Source organism: Primulina eburnea, chromosome 8 (assembly GCF_022965805.1).
Source record: "Primulina eburnea isolate SZY01 chromosome 8, ASM2296580v1, whole genome shotgun sequence".
In the NCBI taxonomy this organism is placed as follows: domain Eukaryota; kingdom Viridiplantae; phylum Streptophyta; class Magnoliopsida; order Lamiales; family Gesneriaceae; genus Primulina; species Primulina eburnea.
Genome location: NC_133108.1, coordinates 2,261,579 through 2,285,039, shown reverse-complemented (window position 1 = coordinate 2,285,039; position 23,461 = coordinate 2,261,579). Strand labels below are relative to the sequence as shown.

Here is a 23,461-nt window from a genome sequence, read left to right as displayed (position 1 = left end):
TTAATCTCATAAGCGTCCATATATACCAATAACTATTTAGTTACCTTGGGATTGCACGCCATTGCTATTCACCATATAATGAATGAATATTCCACATTTAAGGGTAGGCGTGGCTTATAATATCAGGATTGAGATTTTGATCACCAAAATAATATATTTATTGAAAATTTCCCATTTAGTAAATAATTTACAAATAATTATAAATAATTGTCATTGTAACTTTCCGTCTGCTAAACAACAGCTAAACTAGCTAGTTCCAGGCTAAAACTCCAATCCCATAGCTTTGTTAGCATAAAAAGTTGAAACACAAAGCAAATGTACAGCCTGTGATGCTGCATATGTCCAAACCTCACTTTTTACTCTTTTTCTTCTATCTCGCCCATTAAGTCTCCATTATCCGCTTCAACCACCAGTGTAAAACCCCGTAAATGATTTTCAAAAGTGAATGGATCTATCCTCATTCGTGATCTTGCATGCATAAAAAAAAACCCCACCATATTTTGTGGTTTGACAACAAAATATCATCCTTTTGGATTTGCACCATTTGATTTTTCTGCTTTGTCTGAGAGGTGGTGGGCTAAGCTAGTTTTTATTATTTTTACTCCAAATTTACAGCTTTGTTGCTGAAGTGGGGGAGCCTTGGACTATGTGTTGGAGAATTGACTTTGGATTGTGTTGTTGGGAAAATACGGTAATAAAGAAGGCTATCGTATAACGCTGGAGAGCAGGACACCGCATACATCAAACCTACACATACACCTTATTTATATAGGCCTCTGTACTGCCAGCAGTATTTCTATGCTGGCGCCGCTCGTGCGCCGCTAAATTTCCCAAAATACCTCGCCGATTCACAGATCTCAATGCCCCCATTTGTTAAAGATCAAAACTTTGTCGATTATTTATTTTGAAAATTGTGTCTTTCTATACATTTGTTATTGAACCCAAAGGCCACTTTTTTCGTCTGCTTCAAACCATTTCCAAAGTCAAGATACAGGGAACTTGGAGGAGTATTTAAAATTCAAAGCGGGTTCGTTTGCTTAGTTTGTATATGTATATAAGTCAATGTGTGATTGGAATTTCGGAGCCATAATCAAAGGAAGGGTCGGTGGTGTTGACGGGATTTTCTATTTGAACTAGTTATTTTATGGCTTTGATTTAATTAATTATATGTTGATTAATATGGTTGTGTAGGGAGTGAAACTCGGCCCGTGAATGTGGGTATTGGTTTAGTTTGTGAAGGGTGGATATATGTATAATGGTTTAATGTGGGATTGAAGGTTTCGAGAAATGCCGAGCCTTAACGAGGGAGAAGAGATTTTCTTCGACACCACAGATCACTTGATGTCGGAGGAATCTGCGGTTACGAAGGAGGAGATGTGTAATAAGTTAGTCTATGATATTTGGCTGCAGGAGCCACAGAGTGTCAAGGAAAGAAAGGAAACTTTCTTGCGCAGAATGGATTTTCTTGAGCTTTCGACTTTGGTTGAATCTGAATTGGAAATAGTTACTGAATCCACCGAAGTGGTTTCGAGTTCTTTGGAATCGTACAGTCCCAGTTTCGACGAAAGTGTACTTTTCGAGAGACTGGAATCAAACAGTGAAGCGAATTGTTCCGTGGATTACTCTGATCAAAGTTGGTTGGATGATCTAAGTATTGACTCAGAACGAGGAATCAATCAAAATCGTGAATCTTTTAAGCAATCTTGCGTACAAGAAAGCCTGATGCGGGATATGGAAAAGAAGAAGAAATTGGCCTGGTGGTGGCGAAATTTGAAGCAGAAGATCAAGAAAAACAGTGACTTAAAACTACCCGAGGAAGCAAAATTATTCGTTAAGGAATCTAAGACGAATCCAATCCGGATACAACATAACAAAAAGAAGTACTTAGAGTGCAGTGCTGTCTACTCTGGCCAAGATTTTAAAGCTCACGGTGGCCCAATTTGGTCTATGAAATTTAGTCCCGATGGCCGATATTTGGCTAGCGGGGGTGAAGATGGGGTGGTTTGTGTATGGTGCGTTAACTCCGCAGACGCCTCTTGGGATGCCAAGAAATGCAATTTCGGAAGCCAAGACTTGGAAACCAAGCCAAAATCTAGAAGGAAAGGGCCTAAAGATCCTTCTATCATCATCCCTGAAAAGATTTTCCATATCGAAGAGGAGCCATCGCAGAAGTTTTATGGCCATCGCGGCGATGTTTTAGATCTTGCGTGGTCTTCATCTAATGTAATTCACTTAGTTGTCCAAATTTTCAATTTGTTTTTGTTAATCTTCTTTATATGTAAATCTGATCAAACAGTATTTTTACATGTTACAGCATCTACTATCGGCATCCGTGGACAAAACCGTTCGGTTATGGCAAATCGGGTCCGACAGGTGCCTAGGTGTCTTCAAACACAGCAATTATGGTAATAATCAGTAGAATGTATTGGTGATTAAATTTTTTTATTGCATAAATATTTTGTTCTTATCGATGTTTTTTTCCTTGGTTGAATGTAGTAACATGCGTTCAATTCAATCCTAAGAATGAGAACTACTTCATCAGTGGTTCCATCGATGGTAAAGTCCGGATTTGGGGCATACCGTCAGGTAGAGTTGAGGATTGGGTCAATGCCCGTGATATAGTGACTGCAGTGTGCTACCATTCGAACGGAGAGGTGCGAAATCACATTGATGTTATACAGTGAAGTTGAATAAATGTTTGTATATATTACATTGCGTGACGATTTCCCATTGCTTCTTGATCACAGGGTTTTATTGTTGGTTCGATTTCCGGTACATGTCGTTTCTTCGAAACATCAGGTACATATTTCCCTCGAATGTTCTTTTAGTTTCGAGCTTTGAGTGTGAGCTTTTTTAGTAGAAAGTATACTTAATTTTGCGATATCATTTGACAGGCGACGAGCTCCTGCTGTATGCGGAGATAAACGTTTGTGGCAAAAAGAAGTCGTACTAGCAACAGAATCACGGGCATTCAGGTATGACTTATAATGAAAGAAATTTAAGAACTTCATGCTTTCTTATATTCAGCTAAGTTTCTGCTGGTCTTTTTTGTTCCCAGTTTATAGAAAATGACCCCCAAAGAGTGATGATCACGGCAGAGGACTCCAAGATTCGTATACTTGAAGGTCTCGAGGTTGTCCGAAAGTATGAAGGTACAGAATCAATCAAATCGTAACTTCTTGAAACATTTCTTTGCAAGACTAGAAAAAGTTCTTGATTTCTTGTTCTTAATCGAACTTTCTTGATCGTTGCAGGTTTGTCAAAGTCGAGTGCTCAAATGTCGGCCTCGTTTACTTCGAACGGGAGGCACCTAGTATCCGTAGGAGACGACTCCCGGATTTATATATGGAACTATGACGATTTATCAGTCCAAACATCGAAACAAGCTAAATCTATACGTTCTTGGGAGCACTTTTTATCCAAGGGTGTCTCCGTAGCAATACCCTGGTCATCTGTCGACACAGAACAAAATATTGGTAGTTTTATTTCTGGCACGACGACATGTGAACAATCAGGGGCATCGTGTGACTCAGAACGTTTCTCTCTAGCAAACTGGTTCTCCATGGATAGCTCAGCCAAGGGCTCGATGACTTGGCCCGAAGAAAAACTTCCTTCGTGGGATTTACAGGAAGATTACACTCGGCCTTGTAACGATCACGGTGAGCTTCATCTGCCTCAGCACAGCCATAGCTCGAGAATGGTATCCTCCGCATGGGGTCTGGTTTTTGTGACTGCGAATTTGGATGGCACAATCAAGACATTCCATAACTTTGGATTACCGATTAAAACTTAGGAAGCGGCATTTACTCGAGAATAACGTCGAAAGGTTCAAAAGATTCTACCACAAAATTAGCTCGGTGTAACCGCGACATGAAGCATATTCAAGCTTCATAAATATGTTCATTCAAGAGAAGATGCCTGCATTTTTGTCAAGTAATTATTGTACCGTAGAACAGGGTTAACTAGAAGAAGTGGGTTAAAGTTATTTCATATTTTTCTGTGTATAGTGATTCTCAAAATTCCAGAGGATCTTAATAGGAGATAGAAGGCGATTTTTGCCTATTTTTAGTTCAGCCTGTTTGTTTATGAATCGGTAACTTTCGATGTGTATTGGATAAATGCTTGTGCTAACACAATGGTCTTTAAACCACGTTAGTTACATTTTTTTTATCGACCCCTAACAAAAAAAAATTAAATCAAAGTTAATGGAACTCTATTATAATTATATTGACTAACCGTCGAATTAGGCGTTAATTTAATCAACTAATTATCGAAACTAAAGATTACATCGGACTCGGTTTATTTTTTAAAATATAATTTCTCTCAATTTAATCTAATTTGATATGTTTAAGACAAGTTTTATTCAAATCGGGTCGGGTTGGTTGAATTAAGTACGGCAGGGCCGAGAAAGCTTGTTCTTTTAGAAGCCTGATTCAAACTGATTGGGCTAAGTTCGACTTCTTGTCCCATCCCATCCTTGAAAAATTGAGCAACATACATATTTTCCATTTATTGAACATTGGGGGAATTAACTTAAGTTGATTTAGTTGTTTTAACCTTTTAAAATCCTTCGTTTCCATCAAGTGTCACTAGTTCAGACGTAGGTTTCAAAATTGTTCTGAACCTGAAATCACAAATAAGACCGTCAGAATGGGGTCAGGAGGGTGTCCCGACGTAGCACCTCCGACGCTCAAGTCAGATACTGAGTATATAAGTGGAGAACAGATAAGGGTGTTGCTGAAAAACAATATAGTGAATTTATCAATCAGACACCCAAACCTCGTATTTATAAGAGAATATTTGGGCATGTGATGATACTTCTACCTTGGTTGGGGATGGACCAAGGGTCCAAAATCTGATTTGGGCTTGATCTTAGCTGGCTCATCCATGTGGTATCATTCAACATAAGAACATATTGCGGCCAATTTCATTCTAACAAATTACATTCCAACGAAACATCGATCAATAATCAAGGATCTCCCGATCTAGTGACAAAAGTGAATCACTCGAGATTCAAGAGCTTTCATATAAAAAAAATGTAGGGTTTTTAAAAAAATCAAGGATCAATTCAAAACAAGAATGTTGATTGCTACATTGAAATATTTATGCATTTGTCATAAATAAAAAGGAAATGGTCACTATGGCCGCCTGCATGAACGACACGGCATTTAATTTGGAGGCTATTGGAAAGTAACAATACGTTTCAAGGTTGAATTTCTAACATTAATCAAACATGTTCCAAAATTAGTGTCAACATAGGCAGTACACATAAATGTTTCCTCGACATTTTCAAATCCCATTTGTCAACTTCTCTCTCTAGAAAAATATGTACAAATTATTAAGAATATAAAATAAAAATGTGAGTTGGAAGAGTCAAAAAAATCCAGCACATCTAAAAGTCAAAGAATGGATTGAAGGGATCACACCAAGATTGTGAGGGTGACACCATTGGAGTTGAAAACAAAGTCGATGGACTAGGAATGAACATATTACTGTAACCCGTAAGGAATGGGTCTCCCGCCGTCGAGAAGAATCCCGGCGATATTGGTGGTAGAGTCACCGGTGCGGGAGATAATATTCCGGGAACTCGATCCATTTCCACGTCTGTGCTTTCGAGAATGCTATCCATTATATCATCATTAACTCTAGTACTGATGCTTTTATGGGCGATTTCTCTGTCTTTTGAGCAAGGGCTGGTTTTCTCTATGGAAGCGAGGTGGGCTGCCGGGGATAGGTCCCCAGCTCCTCCGCTGGATGTGGTGGCGGCCGAAGTATTCCCGGTTAAGCGTTGGACAAGGTTCATGAAGTCGCTGACGGTGGTGTGTATGACTTTTGAAGACACCGCGTAGATTATGAGCGGCTGCCTTTCTTCGAGAGGCGGAGCTTCTTGCGGCGGCTGTTGGTGTGCTGGAGGAGGAACCGGTGGTTTTCTGATCTTGAAGGAGTCCTTGTTGACTTTGAGTGTGGCGGGACGAGGGCCCTGCAATTCTTTTCTGGGAGACGGCCTACTAGCTCCTCTCCCCCAGCCGCCGCCGTCGTCGGAGAAGAACTCTGAAGGTTCCATGAATAAGAGCTTCGCTCTGCCCAAATTTACCAAAGCCGGATTGGATTATATAGAGAGAGAAAGAGAAGATGCGAAGGATTTTGCTTATTTGCTCTCCTCGGACAGCTTGATATTCCGCGAAGTTGCCCCTGCCCACTGCCTATAAAATATAAATATCAATTCTTTGAAAAAGTTCATATTATTACAACCGCAGCAGCAACTTCCTAAGCTATTTAAGACTATTCTTCTTTAAAAAAATCACAAAATATTTCACTAAAACTTAGATATAATAAATAAAACACATTGTTTTTATACGCCTTTTTATTGTTTTAGACTGTAATTTAGAAAAATTATAGTAAAAGTGTATGTGGAGAACAAATCTTTCTCGAATCATGTATAGAGGGTAACACCCGTATCAACTCAACATTTATTAGGGTTGTCCATCATGTTTATTTATAAAATGATGGTAGATAAATCAAGTTCAAAAAAATCAAAAAAAACCGGCCTTTCTTGATCTTCCCAATCATCATGTGTTATTATTGAAAACTTCTCATCTGTTATAGGTTAAATTAAATATTGTTTTAAGATATGATGACGACATTTGAAGATAATAGACCAACCTTGATAAATTAAAATATTGTCTTAATAATGAACCCTAATTATTGATTATGTTTCAAGATTTTTTCTCGCGAAGGGCAATCCAAATTCTAAACTCTAATGATAAAAGATTCAGGTTGGTTGGTCGTATAATAAATTAGCAAAAACTTGTGTGAAACGGTTTCACGAGTCGTATTTTATGAGGGCTAAAAATTGTGTGAGACGGTCTCACGGGTCGTATTTTGAGACAGATCTCTTATTTGGGTTATCCATGAAAAAGTATTATTTTTTTATGGTAAGAGTATTACTTTTTATTGTGAATATGGGTAGGGTTGACCCGTGTCACAGATTAAGATCCGTGAGACAGTCTCACATAAGACTCACTCTTTTATGAGACATATCTTTTATTTAGATAATCAATTAAAAAAATATTTATTTTTATGTTAAGATTATTATTTTTTATCGTGAATATCGGTAGGGTTGACCCGTCTCACATATAAAAATTCGTGAGACCGTCTCACAAAAGACCTACTGTCGGTATCATATTGTGGGAGCTAAGTCTATATTACATTCTTTATATATTTTAATAGAACCCGTTCAATTTATCATTGTATTAAAACATAGGAGCATAAACCGTCCTTTTTGTTTGGCACACGATTAGAATGTCTATGGAATAGGGCAAGTGTCACGAGCATAAGCCGTCCGGAAAACAATCATAATTGATCAATTCGTCTCACGAATATATATTTATAAGAATATTATTTGAACTCTATATTCATTTTTTTTTTCGATCCTTTTTAAATTCCGCATATTTTGTACATAATTTTCACATAATTATTGCAAACCAATTTTTTTAATAAATCTAAGTAAAAAAAATATTTCTAATTTGTCCATGCGCAGCTAAAATTGGACTGGATCATGGATCGCCAAAAGCCCAATCTAAGTAAAGTGAAAAGCCCAAAGTGGCATTGCCCAAAATAATTAGCTTCGTTCTACTGGTTCTTCGATTTCCTCTACGCTGCTCTGTGAGTAAGCGACAATGACGAAATTCAGGAAGCTCAATCGACCCACTGGTCACAGAATGTCAATGCTTAGGTAATGATTTAATGTTTTTTGTGAGGAAATTTCATTTTCTTTCTACCGATTGTTCAAAGGAAGGTGTTTATCTGGTAAGCACACAGGACAATGGTGTCGCAGTTAGTGAAGCACGAGCGCATAGAAACCACTGTTGCCAAGGTGATTGATTTACAGTTCATATGATTTTTGTACTTTGAAGTTTAAGGTTTTATTGGGGTTTTAGTGTTGGCATGGAATGATCTGATCTTTTTACTCGGATTTGTAGTTGTTTACGCATGAAGTTTGGTATTTGATTTTGGTTTTTGGAAAACTCTGGAGATTATTAGATTATTACTGTAGACTAGACCGAAAAGAATTGTTTAAATAAAAAGCATTTTCCTTGCGAGAGTGAGCTACGTTCATTCTATTGCATTCACTTGGTTTTTAAAGTCTTGATTTTTAGGTTTGATGAAGGTTGGGTGTTTATTTCTCTGTTCTGTTTGTTGAACAGTCTGCCAATGAACTTTTCGGGGTTAAAGTTAATTTATAGGTTTATTTTGGGTGGTTAACATTTTCCTGTGCTTAATCACTCTCTCTATTTCTTTGGTTTATTTCTTTGATTACAGGCAAAAGAAGTCCGGAGGCTTGCAGATAACATGGTACAACTTGGAAAGGAGGTATGAATTTTGTTAACTAATGTAAGAATATTTATGAAATGTATTATTCTACTCTTAAATTGATCAAGTTTTCCTTTTGAATTTCTAATCTTTCAGGAGGAATGCTTTTGCTTCCTCAGAAAGTGAAAACCACCTTTTAAATATTATTGGAGTTTAATTTACCCTTTTGAATTAGTGGCATAAAACTATAAATACTCAGATTCATGTATTTCTGTGTCTTAAAACATTGTTCCGAAAAGATTACTGACCGTCTTTGACATTTATGGTGCACCTCGCAAGAAGCATTAAAAAGATTAAAATGAAATGTTTATCTCCATGTACAGTTCTACTTCTACGTTGGATTAAATGAAGAAGATTCTCTCTTAAATTAATGGATTTCATAATGTGATGCTTACATCTCTGTAAGCTGATTGGTTTCTTGATGTTTGATTTGCATGTCCCAATTATATCAGGGTACTCTCTGTGCTGCTAGGCGTGCTGCTGCCTTTGTGCGAGGGGATGATGTGATTCACAAGTTGTTTACAGAGTTGGCTTATCGATACAAGTGAATGTCATACCTGTAAATTTTTCATTTCTTTTAGTATGTGAATGTGATAATGAATTGAAAATTTCTCTACCACAGAGACAGAGCTGGGGGATACACCAGATTGCTGCGAACTCGAATTCGAGTTGGTGATGCTGCACCGATGGCCTATATTGAGTATGTTCTTTATGTTATATCTCTCAATCATTATTGATTACCTTGGTCATATAATTATATTTGACAATGTCGTTTGGAAGCAGTGGTGTTTTTTTCTTGCATCAAAAAATAGTTTTTGTTGAGATTTGATAAATAAATAACTAGTGTGTGTGTGTGTGTGTCTGGAAGCTAAAAATGTCTGTTTATGAGTGTTTACATCAATTTAGTCGTTTAAGAAGGGATTAAATTTTTGTGAAAATGCATTTAAAACACTTGTTTCCGAGCAGGGTCAATGCATATTCTCGCTCTGTTTGGTAACACAATTTTCTCATTTGGAAGGTTTATAGATAGAGAAAATGAACTGCGACAATCCAAGCCACCAAACCCACAGCCACCGGAGAGAGCTCCCCTGGATCCATGGACAAGATCTCGGCTCACCCTGGCAGTTTGCACTGCCCAAAGACGAGAAGACTTCCGAGTCTGAGAATTGAGTGTTATTTTTAAATGTAATGGCACATTTTGGTGGTTATGATAAAACTAGGTTTCGATTTAACCAGACCACATCTTTATTTGCCAGTTGCAAGAAGCAACTATTGTTATTTCTCATGCATTTTGGCAGTGTAAAATCAATTTGAGTTGCCAATTGTGTTTCTATTGTAGCTTATAGGCCAGGAGCAAATAAACATGACTCTTGAATGCACCTGCATCTTCGCATATATAAATATAAATTGCAACACCTCTTGCGACTTTTACTCTTGGATCGATCTATTCTTCGTCCAGCGAGATTGGGTAAATTTATTATCTTTTAATCATGTGGTGTCACTCGGTGTGGTAGAGTATTTTGTGGATTGTGAAGAGTGTATTGACTATGGATTATGTCTGCAAGTCCGACTGATCATGTTTCCGGCCTTCCATAACAGGAGCGGGTCTAGAAATTTTCTAGATCGGCTGAAGCGACTAAGCATGATTGTGAATAAGTTTTGTTTCATTCGAGTTAGATGACCGTGTCTATCAGTTTTACCATTTATCCACTGTTACAATTCTGTTCCATGTAAAGTTTCATAGAAGATGAACACCAAGCAGTATGTGTATGTGCATTAATTTTGAAAACTGTACCCAACTTTCTTGAAGTGGTAGCTAAACTAACTTGAGCAAACTTTGTAGACTTTTGAGTTGGAAAGCCCACCAATAACTATTTTCCTAATTGATAAATAAAGTGTCCAATGATAGAAAAAAGGTGCATGCATATATATATATATGTATATATATATACACACACACACACACACACACTTTAACCACCAAATATTCAACGATACCAAACCTTGCAAAATGAAGATTCGCTCAACAAATATCGAATAAATCCCACAAAAAATAAAATAAAGACATAATCTGACCACCAGTCATAGGAAGAGTATCCATGCCTCAAAAGAGTATATTAACTTAGCCTTGAATACAAAGTATATACAGTATCATATATTAATGTATTTTAATATACGACTACATTTCCTTTTATGGTATTATCTGAAACGAAAGGCTGCCGGGTTTAACCTTATTTCCCAAGATTGTCGGGCATGCATTTATTGCAAAGGAAAGCAAACACATTTCACTTGCATAATTTTTTTTAGTTGCCCGGCCACGTTTGCGTGTGTGTGTGTACAAACGTCCGCATGTTATTGCATAATTATCTTCGTACTAACTTTTAAAGGAAACATTGTATGACACTGCAGGTGAACCCATCCTAAACATTCGAATTATATAAATATATAAAATTGTCGGACAACTAATGATTTATCTGACGTCGAGTCAAGTATTTAGGTTCCAGATCTAATCATAAATATCATGATACAATACCCGCATGGAATCACAACAACTAAACTAAGTAACGTATTCTACAATGCACTAGAAAAATCAGAAGAAAAACTCAGATATATTAAACTTCAAATACAAGAACACACAGATTCATTTAACATTTTCAAGATTGAACCTTTTTTATTTTCATCTTTCTTTCTTTCTTTCTTTCTTTTATTATTATCACTAAAAAATCAAGCTTGTCGTCACACGATATATTTGGTTAAAGAAAAAGGTTTCCAGGCTGAATATTTAGCGATTGGTGCAAGGCTTAAGTCGGACAAGGATGTGCCACCCTCCATGGATAAGTTGTTGTGATGCCATGTGTAAATACTTTCCATCTGTCTGTAAAAGTTTGATTTGATTCGTTACTGACTCCCACGAATAAAACTCAGACCAAATTTTGTTGATAATTATAAGATAATACACCATGTGTAAGAATTACATAGATTATAGGAAATTTAAATAAAAATGGAATTGACCAAAAGCGATCAATACAAGTACGACTCGTTACGACGCACACAGCTTCGTGGAAAGTTCAAATCGAGCTTCTATTTGGCTTGGCTATAGTTTAAATACTCTCTCTTTGTACAAATTTAAAAAATAAGTTTTACAGAAAAAAATTTAAGATTTTACTTTTATTTAATGATTATTTTAAAACTATATAAAAACTTGTTGAAAATAATAGATAAACTAATATTAAATATACATATCTGACTATATATTTGGGACATATGAAAAAAAAATGCGGGTCTTTATATTTGAGATGGGAAGTATATTCTGATTCGACTAGATATTAGTAGTTCCACATTTAGATGTCACCGATCAACATTCTATAATCAGAAATAATATCAAATTAAATGCATCGATGCACTTGATTGCATCACATTAATATAATATTATCGAGCCACTACAAGAAAAATGACTTTCCGCAGCACGTCATCATCAGCGTGCATTAAAAGCACGCTGCGAATACGACTTTTCACGGCGTGCACCGACCTGTGCGCCGTTAATAGTGTTACACTTGATACTATTAACGGCGTGCTTTAAAAGCACGCTGCGGATAGTACTATCGACGGCGTGCATATAAAGCAAGCTGCGGATAGTAACTTGATACTATGAACAGCGTGCATTAAAAGCACGCTGCGGATATTACTATGGACGGCGTGCATTAAACGCACGCTGCGGATAGTAATATTTGCAGCTTGCAATTTTGTGCGCTGTTAATAAATTATATAAACGACAGCTCACAATAAACGCACGCCGTTAATAGAATTATTAACGACGTGCATGTTTATGTGTGCTGTTAAAAATAAATCATTTTTTTAAAAAAAATTCGTGTTCAGATATTAACGGCGTACATTAATCGCATGCCGTTAATAGTATTATTCACGGCATGCATGTTATTAGCACGCTGCCGAAAATGAGTCCGAATTTCGATTTAAGGTCACATTTAGCAACGGTTGATCTATAACCGTCGCCGATTTACACCATTTAAGTCACATTTAGCGACGGTTTATCTATGACCGTCGCCGATGTACATCGGCGACGGTTAACAGATAACCGTCGCTAAAAGAAATACATCGGCGACGGTTTATTAACAAACCGTCGCAACAAAGCGCAAATTACCTATTTAAACCTATCTCCGTTTCATTTCCTCCACACTATTTAACAACACTTAAAATTTTTCTCTACTTATATGATTTTAGTTTCGATTTAGATACCTGTTTTTGTTTCAATTTTTGGTTAATTTTTAATTTTTATTTTTTGCTAAAATAGCGACGGTATTGCATTTAAAACCCGTCGCTGATAGGAGACGGTTTTATCTAAAACCGTCGCTAATATTTTGTTTTTTTATTACTAGTAACGTCGTACGCATGCACGCTGCGGAAAGTTGTATTAACAGCGTACATATGCACGCCGTTGATAATAGTATTAACAGCGTGCAATGCACGCCGCGGATAATCTTGAACTTTTAACCGCTTGTAACTTTGCAGCGTGCAATGCGCGCTGCGGAAAGTTCATATGCGCGCTGCGGAAATCCAATTTTGTTGTAGTGAGCGCTTGCTGCTTGACCAGAAGTTATAGCTGTTGGTATCAGTGCAACTCAAAAATTTTAAATCGTACAGCAGCTCAATAACCACTGTTCGATTGTTCTTTCGACGAGTACAATTATTATACCCAACAAGATTTAAACCACTTTTTACTTAATTACAATTACAATAAATATTTGAAATCTGAATACTCATTTTGATTTAGAATAATAAAAAATAAAAATTGGCTCTGAAAGATGAATTGACCAACAGCTCTTGAGTTAATTACTCATTAACACTGTCACAAGTAAATTAAAGATCATAATATGAAGCATTTAATTACAAGAAATCAATTCTTACATGCTAATTATGATTAATTAACATAATTAATTAGCTACTATATGGTCAAAATCAGAGTTTATTGAGAAATCATAATTTGAATGCAAATATATCACCTCATTTGGTAAGAAAGATATAACACATTAATCATTAATCAAATCACACCTCATTTTGGAACCACAGTAATCATTATCTTAACACATTGTTTTCATTAACCTAATCCACCTACTCTTCTATTTATTTATAATTATATATTTATCAATTTTTTAAAAAAAATTATTTGGATTATTTTATTGTTTATGTATCATTAATCAGTCAACTAGTTGTTATAATTGTAATCAGAGAATATGCAAAGATAGGTCTGTAATGTTCGAATTCAACCAACTCAACTAAAATACCAGCTTGCTTTGACTTTGTGATTATTTTACTCAATAATTCAACGTTATGATTTCTTGTTCATTTTGTGTTTCTGATTAAGTTTCATGTGAGTCAGTCTCATAGATTTTTATTTATTAGACAGATTAACCTTACTCATATTTACAATAAAAAGTAATAATTTTGGCTTAAAAAATAATATTTTTTCATGAGTGACCCAAATAAAATATCTGTCACACAAAATTGACCAGTGAAACTAAATCACATGAGTTTTTGTGTTTTTTTTTAATATAAATTTTTTTTTTACTAATGCCTAATGGAACTAGCTAGTACATCTGGTTAAGGATGGATACAAAAGAACCAATATATTATTGATATACACTTCCAATTAAAAACTTTTGAAGTCATAAAATTTTCAACAAATTTGCTGTATTTTGAAGCATATATATACACACATTTATATAGAATATAGACACACACATACACCCACAAAATAAATGTGCTCACTCAAGAGGAAAGTGAAGATATATATACCGATCCTCCTCTTAGTACATAGAATATATTTTCTTGCCGATTTCAAAATATATTAATGTGTGTGTGTGTGTTTATATATATATATATATATATATATATATATATATATATATATATATATATATACCAAACATCTGTACGTATATTTCTTTGTACATAGAGTAGGTTTCAAGTGCAAGCTTCTGCTTTTTTTCTATATTGAACCCTTGTCATGCTCTATCTTCAACCACTTTCTTCCCACCATTTTCTGAATTATTATTATATTTTGGAAACGCAAAACCCTTTCTCCCTCTCTCTTTTCAACCATCTTTTTTAGTTCGATCACAAAACTAACCAGAGTTTCAAAGGTACGTACGTGAAATCATTCTTATCTGTTAAGAATATCTAAATTATTTCATTTTAATCCATATTCTAGATTCTTGCTCATATTCATGTATATATTTATATGATATTTTGAATTGTTAGGCAATTTAATGCAAGCCCTTTTAATTTTTTCCGTCAAATATTGTGCCAGAAGGAAGATTTCATAACAGAAAATTGGAAGAAGAATGGTTTATTGTTTATGAAGTTCCATGGATGCAAGATTACGAATGTGAGTATACATAGTTTTCATTGTTTCCTGTTTTATCCATTAATTTTTTTCAAAACAAAAAAAAAAAATAGAACGATAATTCAGAAAAAAAAAAAGATCAATGAAGAGAAGTGATTTCTGGAAATTTGAGAATGTTTGAAATTCTGTCATCATAAACAGTTTGTCAATTTTATGTTTGATTGTGTGTCTTAAAATTTAATCTTTGTGATCGGATATATTTTTGTCATCTATTAATTTTGTTGGGATTGGTGGACGAATTAATTTTGTTGGGATTGGTTGAATTTCTAAAAATCTGAATTAATGCTTGAGTTGGTATCATGTGAGACCGTCCCACGGATCTAATATGTGAGACAGGTCAACCATAGCGATATTCACAATAAAAAAGTAATACTCTTAGCATAAAAGTAATACTTTTTCATGGATGACCCAAATAAGATATTTGTACTCACAGATATGATTCGTGAGACCGTCTTACACAAGTTTTTGTCTTAATGCTTTGGGTTTGGAGAGAAAAGTAGTTTTAGTTTATACAATTTAGATCCCTAGTTTTAAAAGTCATATTGGAAGCATATTAATTCGAAGTGAGTTACATTGAAACTATTATAATTGGAAACATTATGGCCAATCCCTGTTAAGTATTCTTTAGAGTAATAATAGAATTAGAAGTTTGATTTTTTTTTTTTTTTTTGAGTTGGAAAAGGGTTTGTTACGATTAAACGTCGGTGATTTTCCAACTTAAAAATTAGATTTTGGGACAACATAAGTTGTAATTAATATAATATATATGAAAGTAAATTAATATTGTAGAAAATATTTTCACATTAGGTCCGCACTGATATCTAGATTATTTTTCTACCATATTTTTTGTGTGTGGACTCAAATATTCGTTTGGGGAAAGAGATTAAATTAAACAATATTTCAAAATAATTTGTTGCTATTTGGAAACTGTTTCGAGAAGGCCACAGTAGATCGACAGAATTCTGCTTCAAATTGATTTTTTTTAGCCAAATATTTTAAATTTGTAATCTTGTGTCGGATGAGATAGCTAATACATAATTGCTAGTTTACACCAACTATACTTGCATGCGTTTCTAACAGAGATGAACCATACAAAAGGAAGATACACAAAATCAAAATGACGAGAGCTGGAAATCCTTTTCAATTTTCAACCGCAGCAAAGTACAATAAATGGAAGTTAAACCCATTAAAATTCATCCTCGTTATCATCATTCTCGGTGCCTTGTTGACGATTATTTCTTCTCCAACCGTTTGTCAACACAACGGTTTATCGATGAATGTTTCTAGGTAAGTTGCTAGATTGAAATCTTGTTATCAAACAATCAAGAAACTGTAGTCTGGTAGCAATAGTGATAAACTGATTAAATGCAGGCCGCAATTTGTGAACAGGTGGATATCGGGAGTCTCAGACCCTCGATATGTATCATATTTAGATATCGAATGGGAAGACATACAACAAGCATTAAACAAGTTACCTGAAGATACCAAGATTCACAGGGTCGGCCTTCTGAACTTTGACGAGAATGAAATTCGTCAATGGAAACGAATCGTTCCCACGTCGCATCAAACCGTTTTGAATCTTGAATATGCTGAGAAAAATGTGACTTGGGAGTCCTTGTACCCTGAGTGGATCGATGAAGAACAGGAAGATATAGTCCCTAGTTGTCCCACGTTCCCAAATCTTGAAGTTCCAAGACAAAGACTCGATATCATCGCTGTGAAACTTCCTTGCAGAAATGAAGGGAACTGGTCCAGAGATATTGCTAGACTTCACTTACAGATTTCAGCAGCTCGTTTAGCGGCCTCTTACAAAGGAATTTACCATGTGCACCTGCTTTTCGTGTCATTTTGCTTCCCTATACCAAACTTGTTTCCCAGCAAGGATCTTTTAACACGTGAAGGTAACGCATGGTTATATAAACCAAATTTGGCTTCCATAAGAGAAAAACTTTGGCTCCCAATCGGATCTTGTGAGCTGGCACTTCCTCTTGGAGCCATAGGTAAGTGCAGTACACTTTCTCTAGTTGTTTCACTCCATCAAATAGAAGATACCTTTATAATTCGTGTATTTTGAGTCCCGTACACGTATCAGTGTGAGTTTGTTATGAGGCTTGACTAATGCAATTATTTTAACAGATAGGGGTCACAGAGGGAAAAAGCAACGAGAAGCATATGCTACAATCTTGCACTCTGCTCATGTTTATGTTTGTGGAGCCATAGCTGCAGCACAGAGTATCCGAATGGCGGGATCCACGAGGGACTTGGTGATTCTTGTCGATGAAACAATCAGTGACTACCACAGGAGTGGACTCGAATTGGCAGGCTGGAAAGTCAGGACAATACAAAGAATAAGGAATCCAAAAGCTGAGAAAGATGCCTATAATGAATGGAATTACAGCAAGTTCAGATTATGGCAGCTAACAGATTATGACAAGATCATCTTCATTGATGCTGATTTGATAATCCTTCGAAACATTGATTTCTTGTTTGGGATGCCAGAGATTTCAGCAACAGGCAACAATGGCACACTTTTTAATTCCGGAGTAATGGTAATAGAACCTTCAAATAGCACATTCGAGCTCTTGATGGACCATATAAATGAGATCGAATCTTATAACGGTGGAGACCAGGGATACTTGAACGAAATATTTACCTGGTGGCACCGGATACCAAAGCACATGAATTTCCTCAAAAATTTCTGGTTTGGTGACGATGATGCAGTAAAGCGGAAAAAGATCCATCTTTTCAAGGCGGAACCACCCATTCTTTATGTTCTACACTTCCTTGGAAACAAGCCATGGATGTGCTTCAGAGACTACGACTGCAATTGGAATGTGGATATATTACAAGAATTTGCCATTGATATTGCCCACAACAGGTGGTGGAAAGTGCATGATGCCATGCCCGAAAAACTGCAAGAATTCTGTCTGTTACCATCAAAACAAAAGGCACAATTAGAGTGGGATAGAAGGCAAGCAGAAAGAGGAAATTACACAGATGGGCATTGGAAGATCAAAATAAAAGATAAGCGTATCAAGAGATGCATCGATCCGTACTGTGATTGGAAGGGTATGCTGAAGCATTGGGGGGAAACAAATTGGACAGACAGTGGATTCCCTGTACCTACACCAGCTGCATTTAAAACAAGAACTTCTAGTTTCTGATTTAACAATCTCGAGAAATGTGGTACAGTCCACAAGAGGCTTCTCCTTAGCCTTCATTTGTTTGTTCATTCATGATTCTTTTTGTTACAGCGACAACTCGGGATTTACATACATGCAGAATCTTGAACACATTACATATTTTGTATATTTCATGAGGTTTTTCAGGATGAAGCTTCGACAGTTTGACAGAGTTTAATAACCTTATCCACATTGTTCATTTATTTTCTCGGTGGGTTTTATCCTGCCAAATGCATATCTTCCATGGTGACTGTCTACATAAATAAGGAATATAACCTCAAAGGGATTTGAGGAACCAAAGATGATCTCCTTTTGATAAGGAGGACAAAATATCTCTTCCCTTCAGGATGAGAAGAAACCAATACTAAACCACATAAACAGAGAATCACGAGTAGATCCGTCCCAGTCCTCAATACAGTTGCGATCCTAAATTGCTTTTGGAAGATGAGAGACTCAGCCACTTATAATGCGGGTTTTTGTTTCTTTTTTGGGCATGTGACCTAGCCATGTTAGACGTGTGACTGGATCAAAGTGAATTTTTTTTTAATAACAGTCGTTTGCGAAACAATTTAGCACTTCAGAAATATTCGTCCACAAAATACCCTTCAAAAGCAAAATTCCAACTGGCATTACTTCATTTCAAACACAAGCTCAGCACAGATTACACGTATTCTTTCAATCCAGTTAAATCAACTTACATGGCTACGAGAGTATTTTCAATGTTTCTGATTTGGTCCAGCTATCATAATTGGGAAAAAGCTTCTGATGTACTGCTGCTTAAGAATATCATACAACGGCACATAATGGTCCAGCTATCATAATTGGGAAAAAGCTTCTGATGTACTGCTGCTTAAGAATATCATACAACGGCACATAAGCAGTATGATTTAGGAAATACAAGATTGTACTCAAGAATCATTTACTTTCAGAAGTGAAACCAAAGCAACCATAATTGCCCTAAGAAAACAAGTTTGCCACGGATTCCTGTTGTCAAGAGAAATTATATGTTAAGCGGAAAATTCCAGATTGACTTTCTCCTGCAGAAGTAAAGATTAGAAAGAAAAAGAATCAAAGAACTCAAGAACTTAAAAAGAAGAAGAGTGAAGATTGAAATTCAGTAGTTACAAGTTACAGCCTGTGTTTCTCTCCTGACTCCTCCCTCCCTTCCCTTAGACCTCTATCCTGTATGTAACAAACTACTGGTGACTACCCACTCAAGACTAACCGTGTATAAATACATGTATTCTTATTATTTAATGGTTCACATAATCCTCAAATTTCCTTGGTTGTCTTCTTGCTCTTCTGACTCTATTTTCTTGAGCATGAGTTAATGTTTTAAAAATTTTGAGTGAAAGGCCCATAAAATCGTTTACTTAACTTCGTGAAACGTTACCCTGTCAGGGAAATCTGTCTGTGAGGTTGAAGATGGATATAACACCATTGTCCCGCCTGAAATGATACTTCTCTTAATCAGCATGTGACATCATATGGAACTGAGCTCGCTGTAAATTGTTGTTAAGGGACTCTGATAACATGTCTCTGTCCATGAAACAATGGTTAACAGATTCCAAAGACGATGAACTAAGGGACTCTGACAACATGTCTCTGTCCATCAAACAATGGTTAGCAGCTTACAAAGACGATGAACCTGAAATATAAGTGTGTAACATTGTGGTGGTTTGCCAAATACTGCTTCAAAAGGGGTCATCAAAATCGCAGAGTGATAGCTAGTATTCTAAAAAACTCCACCCTCACTAGATACTTAGACCATTTAGTAGGTCTATCCATCACAAATCCTCGAAGATACTTAATCAACACATCGATTAAGGACCTCAGTTTGCCCATCCGATTGAGGATGGTATGCACTCGACATATGTAAGGATATGCCACTGTTTTTAAAAAGTTCTCGCCAAAATTTGCTAACAAAAAAGTGGACCTCGATCCGATGCAATCATCTTTGGAAATGAGTGGTGTTTCACAACAATCTCTGTGAAAAGAGTTGCTATTGTCAAGGCTGTAAATCCATCCTTTAAGGCACCAAAATGAGCATATTTGGATAAATGATCATGATAAATAATGGAGAACTCACTTTGACAATAAACCATCTGCTTCATTAACAGTGTTCTAAAAGGCGCCGCCTAGGCGGTGGGCGGTTGCCCACCGCCTCGATTTTTGGCTGGGCGACGGGGCTGGGCGCTGCCACATTAAGCGGTCGCCTAGGCGGGATGGTCGTCGCCTGGGCGGATAGCGCCTAGGCGGATTTGTATTTTTTTAAAAAAAATTGGGCCTTTAAAATTTAATGCCAAGATCATCAACAAGAGGAGAAGACAAGAAGAAAAAGGAGTAGATGTGCTACTTACAACTGAAGCAACTATGGCACAAGGATGGATTGTTGATGGTGGAGATGAAGATGCTGAGACAAATGTCGAAGATGTAAGAGAACTTCATGAAGAAGAATTTGTATCGGATGAAGAGGAGGAAGACGCCATGGATTTTGAGTTTGAATCTGATACAGAAAAAGTGTTGGAAAAATATGGAGATGAACAAGAAGAAATAGATGTTTAGACTTAATATCTATATATTTTGTCGGAAAAATGTTGAAGTATCATGGATGATACGAAGGTTGTAGCAAACATATGATAGTGATTGACCAATATTAGTAATATATAAAAACGTATTAATATCTATATACTAAATATTATTAATTTATTATTGCATAGAAAATCATAGTTTTAGACATAAAAGTTGTATTTTATAGTAAAACTCGTATATGTCACAAGATTTTTGGGCTTAAAAAAAAAAACCGCCTAGGCGGCCGCCTAGGCCCCGCCTAAACGCCTGGGCACTAGGCGGTAAGTGACCGCCCGCCTACCGCTTTTTAGAACACTGTTCATTAATGAAAACATATAGAATTAATCACAAAGTTAGTACACCTTATCATCTTAAAACAAATGGATAAGTCGAACTAGCCAACATGGAGATAAAACAAATTGGATTAGGAAGTACTATTAAGGAAATCATATATTTTATTTTTTATGTCAAAATTTTTATATGAGTTTTTTTAAACAAAACGGAGAGGGAGGAACTTATTTTTATTTTTATGTGCAAAATCAGGCTACAAAATTTTTCATGAGGTGTATTACACTTTGGTTGTCTAAGTGAACCACCATATCTTCTTGATCAATTCCCAACTCCTTGATAATTCTTTGTAATCAGATTACTTCCTTTACGGCTTAAGTTGCAGCCATGTATTCAACCTCCATAGTCATTCACGTGCTTCCTAATGTCTTTCCCTTCTTCCGCATGGATTGTATATAGTGACTTCTTCCAATATAATCTCTTCACAAAAGATTTATTAAGATATAGACTATCCAATTTCCACAGGGCCAGAGCACATATTTCTCCAATGACCTCTCGAAGGACTTCATCGCCTAAAGGTAACAAGATCACGATCTGTGTCTTTGAGTCATGTTCCGCAATCTTCTACTTGTCTGTAATGGCTTCGCATTGATCGTATCTGGTAATCCATTATGTCGTTGGTGCTCGTAAATTTGTGAAGATCGAATTTCAAAGTTGCCATCATCAAAGAACCTGGTTTCTTGTACCAATTGTTGCGTAAATTCAATCAAGATTGATTCTTTGACCCGGTAAATTTTCATCACACAAGTGATCTAAACTTCAATGAATGATTTTTCAATGATAACCAATTATGACTTAGAGAGCAAATGAAAAGAAAATTGACACGAGATTTGGCGTGGTTCAGTTCTTTTGAACCTACTCTGTGGCAGCCAACAGCGAGCAAGGATTTTCCACTATGAAGAATGAATGAAAGTGTACGAATCATTTAGCTTTCTAGTATTTATTTTGATCACTAAGTGGCAGTTCTAAGTTCTAACTCCTAACCGCCTTGGCTATGCTATATAAATATCAAAGCCAAGTGCATTGTAACCAAATAGATTCCTTCGTAACTGCCCTTCTCCTTATCTATAGTGCTTTTAGAATCCATATACATAGCCACAATTTAACAAAGAATATATGCGATGAATGGTTTTGTGTGTTCTCTACAAGAAGATGTAGCATACATTCACAAAATAACAAAGATCCAACGGCCATTCAATTAGAATAGGAGCAATTGAGATCATTGATTGAAATAACCATTCTCAAATTAAACCAAACATCGGACATTAACAGGGTAATTAAATTATTAACGATTAATTCATAAAAATCATTTAGCAAGAAATTAAATTTAATAATCAATGTACGTTCTTAAACGTACTGCATGGAGGCATAAGTGGTTCAAATTTAAGGTTTTTTCGACTATTGACAAAGTTTATAAATATTCTGGCAGAAAAACGTGACACACAGTTATCGAACAGTCGAAATCGGATAAAAGATCCAATAACTATGAAATTTGCCGAAGTGAACGGAGCGAGAAAAGAGGGAGTGGTTGTACCTCTCATCTGAAGATGGTTTCTGGGACATGAATTCTTGAAAATTTTTATCAATCTTCACAAGAAACAACTCAATTACACAATCAAAATCGAGTGAAACAAAAAGACGTAAGGAGCCATGAACTTTGCGGGTGTGTGTAGCGCAAGAAAAGAGGGAGCCGCCGTGTACCCTCGAATCCGTGATTAATCGGCGAAACAGAGTACTTACGCAATCAAAATCTTCTAGATTTCACTTCTCTTAGCGTCGTTTGATTTCTCTCCATCAAAATCAAACGAGGCGATCTGGAAGAGTGAATAGACGAACGAAACGGTCATATTCGGCGCGTTCTAATTAAGGCAATATTGGGCCCAAATTTATTTATTATGTGATGCCTAGCATATCTGTGAGACAGTGTCATGAATTTTTATTTATGAGATATATCAATCTATTGATATTCATAATAGAAAATAATAGTTTTAGCATAAAAAATAATATTTTTTCATGAATGACTCAATAAGATATATCTCACAAAATACGACTCGTGAGATCGTCTCACACAAGTTTTTGTCTTTTGTAAAACAGATATTGTATTTGACCCTATTCATGAAAAATTTAGTTTTATGTAAAAAAAAATATTATTTTTTAATCTAAATATGATCGACATATATCGCTCCAAAAGGTGAAATTGCGCACCTTAGGCGCTCTCACCCTCGGCCCGATAGGAATGTGAGAGGAGGTAAATCATGGTCACTCAGCCAACCAACAATAGCTAGACTTTATGCTACGCCGTGCACAAGGAGCTCCCCCTCATTGGAGTGAATTTAACTCCCACACTGCCGCTTGCGAGACTCGATTACTAGTCATTGTTCCAAGATTCATTGCTGCTGACCAACTGAACTAAGCCAATGCAGACAATATGATCGACATATATCATGAATACAGAGAAAGGAGAATGTTTTACAACCTTCTCTTTAATTACTTACTAACATAAAATACAAGTACTATATGAATTTTTTGATAAAAAAATAATTTATTAAAATTAGTTTTTTAGTAG

General features: G+C 36.0%; 3 protein-coding genes, 1 long non-coding RNA gene and 1 pseudogene across 15 annotated transcripts; 3 read left to right on the top strand and 2 right to left on the bottom strand.

Moving 5' to 3' along the window:
* Window positions 1–614: 614 nt before the first annotated feature.
* LOC140838346 (uncharacterized) lies at window positions 615–4,073 on the top strand (annotated as a pseudogene).
* Window positions 4,074–5,347: 1,274 nt separating this feature from the next.
* Window positions 5,348–6,210, bottom strand: LOC140837670 (protein MKS1-like). The gene has a single exon (XM_073203782.1). It carries the CDS (start codon window positions 6,062–6,064, stop codon window positions 5,393–5,395), a length of 672 nt encoding a protein of 223 aa, XP_073059883.1. The 5' UTR covers window positions 6,065–6,210; the 3' UTR covers window positions 5,348–5,392.
* Window positions 6,211–7,604: 1,394 nt separating this feature from the next.
* LOC140837669 (uncharacterized) lies at window positions 7,605–9,788 on the top strand. Its single transcript, XM_073203781.1, is given in 7 exon segments — window positions 7,605–7,735; window positions 7,822–7,876; window positions 8,323–8,373; window positions 8,826–8,917; window positions 8,996–9,073; window positions 9,392–9,494; window positions 9,496–9,788. Coding segments are annotated over 7 exon segments (483 nt in total). The 5' UTR covers window positions 7,605–7,679; the 3' UTR covers window positions 9,544–9,788.
* Window positions 9,789–14,374: 4,586 nt separating this feature from the next.
* LOC140838344 (UDP-glucuronate:xylan alpha-glucuronosyltransferase 1-like) lies at window positions 14,375–18,125 on the top strand. 4 transcript variants are annotated; one of them, XM_073204571.1, is made up of 5 exons: window positions 14,375–14,531; window positions 14,699–14,776; window positions 15,875–16,081; window positions 16,166–16,798; window positions 16,935–18,125. In XM_073204571.1, the coding sequence occupies exons 2-5, from the start codon at window positions 14,757–14,759 to the stop codon at window positions 17,956–17,958; spliced, it is 1,884 nt and encodes a 627-aa protein (XP_073060672.1). In that variant the 5' UTR covers window positions 14,375–14,531; window positions 14,699–14,756; the 3' UTR covers window positions 17,959–18,125. The 4 variants fall into 4 exon arrangements, with proteins under 4 accessions (XP_073060672.1, XP_073060670.1, XP_073060673.1 ...); XM_073204569.1 differs by having other exon boundaries at window positions 14,376–14,531; window positions 14,702–14,776; window positions 16,166–16,794; window positions 16,931–18,125; XM_073204572.1 differs by having other exon boundaries at window positions 14,376–14,531; window positions 16,184–16,794; window positions 16,931–18,125.
* Window positions 16,894–22,744, bottom strand: LOC140838345 (uncharacterized). 9 transcript variants are annotated; one of them, XR_012119571.1, is made up of 6 exons: window positions 22,430–22,744; window positions 20,862–21,567; window positions 18,675–20,081; window positions 17,851–18,579; window positions 17,448–17,721; window positions 16,894–17,117 (listed from the first exon to the last, which is right to left on the bottom strand). It is a non-coding gene; the product is annotated as an uncharacterized lncRNA (long non-coding RNA). The 9 variants fall into 9 exon arrangements; XR_012119573.1 differs by having other exon boundaries at window positions 17,851–18,497; XR_012119572.1 differs by having other exon boundaries at window positions 17,851–17,926.
* Window positions 22,745–23,461: the final 717 nt, after the last annotated feature.

Bases quoted from the DNA above. Each gene is read 5' to 3' on its own strand.
- LOC140837670 (XM_073203782.1), bottom strand. From the start codon at position 6,064: ATGGAACCTTCAGAGTTCTTCTCCGACGACGGCGGCGGCTGGGGGAGA.
- LOC140838344 (XM_073204571.1), top strand. From the start codon at position 14,757: ATGGATGCAAGATTACGAAT. The intron at 14,777-15,874 runs GTGAGTATACAT...CGTTTCTAACAG, and splicing joins ATGGATGCAAGATTACGAAT to AGATGAACCATACAAAAGGA. The intron at 16,799-16,934 runs GTGCAGTACACT...TTTAACAGATAG, and splicing joins CCTCTTGGAGCCATAGGTAA to GGGTCACAGAGGGAAAAAGC.